The sequence below is a fragment of the Cucurbita pepo genome, chromosome 15 (genome assembly GCF_057944985.1).
Source record: "Cucurbita pepo subsp. pepo isolate OVF chromosome 15, ASM5794498v1, whole genome shotgun sequence".
NCBI lineage: Eukaryota > Viridiplantae > Streptophyta > Magnoliopsida > Cucurbitales > Cucurbitaceae > Cucurbita > Cucurbita pepo.
Genome location: NC_141812.1, coordinates 2,595,286 through 2,602,573, shown reverse-complemented (window position 1 = coordinate 2,602,573; position 7,288 = coordinate 2,595,286). Strand labels below are relative to the sequence as shown.

Below are 7,288 nucleotides of genomic sequence, written 5' to 3'. Positions count from 1 at the left end.
TCTAAAACTTTTTTCTTGAACTGGGGCTAGAGGCTCGAGCATATGTTGCCTGGCCACCTGCTTTCTCAAACTTTTTTCTTGAACCGGGGCCAGAGGCTCGAGCATATTTGCCCGACCACTTGCTTTCTAAAACTTTCTTCTTGAACCGGGGCCAGAGACTCGAGCATACGTTGTCTGGCCATAGACAACGCAAGAACGAATTGACTTGACTCACTTGTTGCTGGGAAGTGAGTGCTGCACAATCGCAAGTTCCGCTGCCATCAAAAAGTGCGATTATGAAGCAGTGGGCTTGAGCCGTTACAATAACCTAACGAATTAACTTTTAGGGCACAATTTTTTCAAATTTGTGAGGCCTCAAGATTTACCAAACAAACAAAGCATAAAGGTCTCTCCTTTTTGCAAGATGTGAGGTTTTTAGAGAGAGAGAGAGACAACAAAATTTGTCTAAGTTTTCCATTTGTGGGTCTGAATTTTAACACCACCTTCCTCCTCCTCATCCTCTTCTTCTTCATCCCAACCTCTTTCTCCGACCACCGCCAAAACCAAGAACAATCTTCATTTGGTGGAATTTCCTTGGTGGGTTAGAAAAAACACTAAAGAAAACAGCTAAAGTTGGTAGCTTTATTACAATATCTTTGCATGCCAAGCTTCTAAACACAAAACTCCCTCTTTTCCCAACAGATCTTTGAATCAATTATGACCAAAACGTTCTAATAATCTCATTTTCAGGTCAGTGCGGTGTAACTCCAAGAATGTATGGAGATTGCCAAGTGATATCAAGCAATATGGGAACAAACATAAACCCTAATTTCAATTTCATCTCCAATTTCCAACACTTTTCTTCCATATTGCCTGTAAGTTCTTCATTTTTTATCCTTTGTTCTTCATTTTTTTGGTTGAAATTATTATGGGTTTTGAATGTTTGCAGAAGGAGGAAAATGGGGTATTGAGAGGGAAAGAAGATATGGAAAGTGGGTCTGGAAGTGAGCAGCTTGTTGAAGAACATCAAGGAATAATTGAAATGGATAGCAATAATGATAATGTTCTTCACCAAAATTTGAAGAAGAAACGCTATCATAGGCATACTGCTCGTCAGATCCAAGAAATGGAGGCGTAAATTTCTTGTTTTCTTTTTGTGTTTTTTGGTTTGAAGATTGATGTTTCAAAAGGGTTTGATTTTGTTTGTTTGGTTTTGGTAGTTTGTTTAAGGAATGTCCACACCCTGATGACAAGCAGAGGCTTAAACTTAGCCAAGAACTCGGACTCAAACCTCGTCAAGTTAAGTTTTGGTTCCAAAATCGAAGAACTCAGATGAAGGTTCGTGTTTGTTTTTTTTTTTTTTTTTGTTCAAAAAGTCGTTCTAAACTGACTCTAAACGTCGAGTTTTACAAACCCGTTTTATATTTCATCTTGATTTGGCTTTAAACCTCGCTAATTGAAGTTTTGGCTCCAAAATCGAAGAACTCAGATGAAGTTTTGTGTTTTTTTTTTTTGGTTCAAAAAGTCGTTCTAAACTGACTTTAAATGTCGAGTTTTACAAACCGGTTTTATATTTCATCTTGATTTGGCTTTAAACCTCGCTAAGTGAAGTTTTGGCTCCAAAATCGAAGAACCCAGATGAAGGTTTGTGTTTTTTTTTTTAGTTATGTATTCAAAAAGTTGTTCTAAACGGACTCCAAACGTCAAGTTTTACCAACCCTTTCTATATTTCATCTTGATTTGGCCTTAAACCTCGTCAAGTCGAGTTTTGGCTCCAAAATCGAAGAACCGAGATGAAGGTTTGTGTTTTTTTTTAAATTATTCAAAAAGTTGTTCTAAACCGACTCTAAACGTCAAATTTTACAAACCCCTTCTATATTTCACTTTGATTTGGCTGAAGGTTTGTAAAAAGTTGTTCTAAACTGCTGTAAACGTCAAGTTTTACAAACTCGTTTTATATTTCATCTTGATTTCTCTTAAACCTAGTCAAGTTTTGGCTCCAAAATCGAAGAATCCAAATGAAAATTTGAATTTTTTAAGTATTTAGGAAGCCATTTCAAACCGACTTAAACTCATTTTATATTTCACTTTAATTTGGCCTTAAATCTGGCCGAGTCAAGTTTTGATTCCAAAATCGAAGAACTCAGATCAACACTCTATTTTTTATGTATTTAAAAAGTCATTTCAAACAGATTCCGAATGCCAAATTTTACAAACCCATTTTATATTTCACCTTGGTTTGGCCTCAAACCTCACCATGTCAAGTTTTGAGCTCCAAAATCGAAGAACCCACATAAAGGTTCGTGTTTTCAAAGTATTTAAAAAGTCATTTCAAATAGGCTCGGAGTGTCAAATTTTACAAACCCATTTTATATTTCACCTTGGATTGGCCTTAAACTTCACCCTGTCAAGTTTTGGGCTCCAAAATTGAAGAACTCTGGTGAAGGTTCGTGTTTTTGAAGTATTTAAAAAGTCATTTCAAACAGACTCTGAGTGTCAAATTTTACAAACCCATTTTATATTTCACCTTAGTTTAGCCTCAAACCACACCACGTTAAGTTTTGGGCTCCAAAATCGAAGAACCCAGATGAACGTTCGTGTTTTTTTAAGTATTCAGAAAGACATTCCAAACACTCTAAACGTCAAACCCACTTTGTATTTCACCTTAACCTGGCCTCAAACTTCACCAAACCAAGTTTTAGCTCCAAAATCGAAGAACCCAGATGAAAGTTCGTGTTTTTTTTTAGTATTTAAAAAGTCATTCCAAGCCAATCCGCTAACCCATTTCATATTTCACCTTGATTCTTGAGAGAAAAAAAAAGAAAAAAAAAGAAAAAAAGAGTATTTTGGTGATTCCTTCCATTTAAGAGCCTTGAAACCCTAAAACTGTGAACCCATAATGATCTTTACAAGCTACCATTGCTATCTTCTTCCTTTTAACAGTCTGTCCGCCATTAAAGCGACCTTGTGGTTGCTGTATTAAAAAGCCCTAACTGCTCAAATGTCTGTGTTTCCCAATGGCATTACAAATTAAATGCTTTCCCTTTAACTTTTACCACTGTTTTAAATCAGCTTAGTAAGTGAATTAGTGACTTAATTAGGGTTTCTTTTTGGTAATCAATTAATTAGAGACTTAATCTTTGGTTTAATTTGTTTGACAGGCACAACACGACAGAGCTGATAATGTCATACTTCGAGCTGAAAATGAAACCTTAAAAAATGAGAATTATAGACTGCAAACTGCCCTAAGAAACATCATATGCCCTAGCTGTGGAGGGCAGGGTATCCTTGGGGAACCTAGCTTGGATGAACAGCAGCTTCGTCTCGAGAATGCTAGGCTTCGAGATCAGGTAAATTAATTAGGTCAAATTATAAGTTGATTCGTCTGTGAATCTTCGAGTTTGTGTCTCGTGATTCGTCCTAGAATTTTAAAAAGGGTCTAATGAGACCTTAAAGGCCAAATCAAGGTGAGATTTGCGAATTTTCGAGTATCTTTCGAACTTTCTAATTAGGTCAAATTATAAGTTTGTTAGTCCGTGAATTTTCGAGTCCGTGTCTCGTGATTCGTCTTAGAAATTTAAAGTGTCTAATAAGCCATCGATCTTGTAGATTTGTGTCTGTTTGATCTTTGAACTTTTAATTTTGTTGTTAACAGTTGGAACAAGTTTGCTCGATGACCACAAGATACACAGGTCGCCCAATTGAAGGGATGCCCATGCAACCATCTTTGGATTTGGACATGAATATATACTCGAGGCAATACACGGAGGCCATGGTTTCGTCCTCCGACATGATGTCGATGCCCTCGATGCTCCCGCCCGAGGCTGCCCACTTCTCGAAGGGCGACCTATTAATTGATGAGGAAAAGACACTGGCAATGGACCTGGCTGTGTCGTCCATAGCTGAACTTGTTAAGATGTGTCGCTCGACTGAGCCTCTTTGGGTTCGAGATAGCGAGAGCGGTAAGGACATTCTAAATGTCGAAGAGCATGCCAGGATGTTTCCATGGCCATTGAACCTCAAGCAACACTTGATCAATGAGTTTAGGACCGAAGCCACTCGTGACAGCGCCGTTGTTATAATGAATAGCATAACTCTTGTCGACGCCTTTCTTGATGCCGTAAGTTCCCATTTCTATGCTTTTGTTTCGAAATTCAATGGTTATGCATCTAGCTCTCCGTTCCTGGTTCTCCTATAGCTGGATTTCGTTATTCGTCGACCCGATCCAACTTGAAATTTGACTAATCTTTTTGAATTGGAGTTTTTTTAGAACAAATGGATGGAACTATTTCCTTCAATTGTGGCCAAAGCAAGAACTATTCAAGTCATTTCATCAAGTGTTTCAGGCCATGCTAGTGGTTCCCTTCAGCTGGTAATATAATCTAAACCCTAAACTTCCAATTCCATCTCTAATACTAAGAACTTTTTCTTCCTTTCCTTTAGATGTATGCAGAACTTCAAGCCCTTTCTCCGCTCGTTCCGACGAGAGAAGCTCACTTTCTCCGGTGCTGCCAACAGAACGCCGACGAAGGAAGCTGGGCCATCGTCGATTTCCCGATCGACACCTTTCACGACAGCCTTCAGCACTCGTTTCCGAGATACAGAAGAAAGCCCTCTGGTTGCATTATTCAAGACATGCCCAATGGATACTCTAGGGTAAACCCTTCAAACCTCTTCTTTTTCGAGTCTTACCACAAAATCTCGAGTTCGACAAATTACCACTCAACTCAAAAATTCAAATCATGGGTTACGAAAAATTGATTCAAATTCATTCAGGGTGTGAAAACGTCAGCTAAATTGTTTCCGCTTTCCTCGAACATAGAATAATCAGAAGAGACTAGAACAGTGATATAGCAATTATATTAAACGGTTGAACGTATGAGAGAAATTACAAAACATGTTTCGAACCGTACATTCAGATTACGATGGATCGACCGTGCCGAGTGATTATTAATATGTTTGTAGGTTACATGGGTGGAGCATGGAGAGATAGAAGAGAAGCCAATCCATCAAATATTCAATCACTTTGTGCATAGTGGAATGGCTTTTGGGGCACACCGTTGGTTGGCTATCTTACAAAGGCAATGCGAGAGAATTGCAAGCCTCATGGCTAGAAACATCTCTGATCTTGGAGGTTCTAACTCTATTTTATCTCTTTCTCTTTGAATTTGACCTAATTTTGTGATAAATTTGTACATTATGGTTTCTTTTGGGATTTGTTTTCAGTAATACCTTCACCGGAAGCTAGACAAAACCTAATGAAACTAGCACAAAGAATGATCAGAACTTTCTCCGTCAACATAAGCACCTCCGGTGGCCAGTCATGGACGGCGTTATCTGAATCTCCCGACGATACTGTTCGTATAACCACACGAAAAATCGTCGAGCCTGGCCAACCTAATGGGGTTATTCTCAGCGCCGTCTCGACCACTTGGCTTCCTTATCCTCATTATCGAGTCTTCGATCTTCTTCGAGACGAACGTCGACGGTCTCAGGTATTTTGACCCAATAATTTGTCGAGTCGCTATAGATTACGTTAGTCTCAGGTATTTTGACCTAAATAATTCGTCGAGTCGCTATAGATTACGGTTGTTTTAGGTATTTTGACCTAAATACTTCGTCGAGTCGCTATAGATTACGGTAGTCTCAGGTATTTTGACCTAAATATTTTGTCGAGTCACTATAGATTACGGTAGTCTCAGGTACTTGACCTAAATAATTTGTCGAGTCGCTATAGATTACGATAGTCTCAGGTACTTTGACCTAAATATTTCGTTGAGTTGCTATAGATTATGGAAGTCTCGGGTATTTTGACCTAAATAATTCATCAAGTCGCTGTAGATTACAGTAGTCTCAGGTATTTTGACCTAAATAATTCATTGAGTCGCTGTAGATTACGATAGTCTCAGGTATTTTGACCTAAATAATCCGTCGAGTCGCTATAGATTACAGTAGTCTCAGGTATTTTGACCTACATAATTCATCGAGTCGCTATAGATTACGATAGTCTCAGGTATTTTGACCTAAGTAATTCGTCGAGTCACTATAGATTACGGTAGTCTTGGGTATTTTGACCTAAATATTTCGTCGAGTCGCTATAGATTACGGTAGTCTCAAGTATTTTGACCTAAATAATTCGTTGAGTCGCTATAGATCACGGTAGATTTAAAAACGTTGATATCGTTTCAGCTCGAGGTTCTTTCGAATGGGAATTCGCTGCACGAAGTTGCTCACATTGCCAATGGCTCTCACCCTGGAAATTGCATCTCTCTTCTTCGTATCAATGTGAGTTTCTCTTATGAAACTTGAAAACCCTAATCTCTGATTTCATCTCTATTGAAACTATTTGAATGTTGCAGGTGGCCAGCAACTCGTCCCAGCACGTCGAGCTAATGCTGCAAGAGAGCTGCACGGATCAGTCGGGCAGCCTCGTCGTCTACGCAACGATCGACGTCGATTCAATTCAATTAGCCATGAGTGGAGAAGACCCATCTTGCATTCCTCTCCTCCCCATAGGATTTTCCATTGTCCCCGTCGTCGGGTCTACCGTTGACGGACACCCATCACCACCACCCGAAGACGGTGTCGCTAACTCCGGCTGCCTCCTTACCGTCGGCTTGCAAGTTCTAGCCAGCACTATTCCATCAGCAAAGCTCAACCTATCAAGCGTTACTGCCATCAACAATCACCTATGTAACACGGTGCACCAAATCAACGCCGCTCTCGGCAGCCCGGCTAGTATCGAGAACGGTAATACCATTGCTGAGCCTAATAATGCACCAGCGCCGGCACCGGCACCGGCGCCAGCACCCAAGCAATAAGCTTTTGCATGGTAGGCAAAGAAAGAAGTGAGCTGCCAATTACCCAAAATCTCCCTCCCTCATGCCACCCATGACGTAGATTCCAAGGGTATTTTCGGTAACATGAAAAAAAAAAACTAGGGTTTTTGAGTGGGAGATTGTGGGTAATTGGGAGAGAGAGATGGTAAATTAGTTAAAAAAAAAAGTGTAATTAATTAAAATTATAGGAGTAGTTTTTGGTGGGTAAATAAGAGAGAGAAATAGGGTAGATTTGATGTGTGGATGTGGATCAGGGTGTAGGGTTATTGTGGAAGTCAAGAACGCACCAGATAAAACCCTTGGTCCCTGACAAGGCTGTCAGAAAGTGGGGCCTTGTCCAGTCAGCAAGGGTGGTGGTTCGGGCATTGACTTCTTCTGCTTAAATTGTGTGTCAGTCAGACGTCGTCGTTTCAGTTGCTTTTCAATTCTTATTTTTATTTAGATGAATTATTATGACTGAATTTATTGCT

General features: G+C 39.6%; 1 protein-coding gene across 2 annotated transcripts; it reads left to right on the top strand.

Annotated features, from left to right (window-relative positions):
- The first annotated feature begins 369 nt into the window (after window positions 1-369).
- On the top strand, window positions 370-7,288 carry LOC111776386 (homeobox-leucine zipper protein HDG5). 2 transcript variants are annotated; one of them, XM_023655821.2, is made up of 12 exons: window positions 370-576; window positions 730-854; window positions 929-1,113; window positions 1,200-1,317; window positions 3,141-3,329; window positions 3,635-4,099; window positions 4,250-4,351; window positions 4,423-4,635; window positions 4,945-5,113; window positions 5,206-5,474; window positions 6,169-6,264; window positions 6,339-7,288. In XM_023655821.2, the coding sequence occupies exons 2-12, from the start codon at window positions 753-755 to the stop codon at window positions 6,798-6,800; spliced, it is 2,370 nt and encodes a 789-aa protein (XP_023511589.2). In that variant the 5' UTR covers window positions 370-576; window positions 730-752; the 3' UTR covers window positions 6,801-7,288. The 2 variants fall into 2 exon arrangements, with proteins under 2 accessions (XP_023511589.2, XP_023511590.2); XM_023655822.2 differs by having other exon boundaries at window positions 370-611.

Bases quoted from the DNA above. Each gene is read 5' to 3' on its own strand.
- LOC111776386 (XM_023655821.2), top strand. From the start codon at position 753: ATGTATGGAGATTGCCAAGTGATATCAAGCAATATGGGAACAAACATA. The intron at 3,330-3,634 runs GTAAATTAATTA...TGTTGTTAACAG, and splicing joins ATGCTAGGCTTCGAGATCAG to TTGGAACAAGTTTGCTCGAT. The intron at 5,475-6,168 runs GTATTTTGACCC...ATATCGTTTCAG, and splicing joins ACGAACGTCGACGGTCTCAG to CTCGAGGTTCTTTCGAATGG.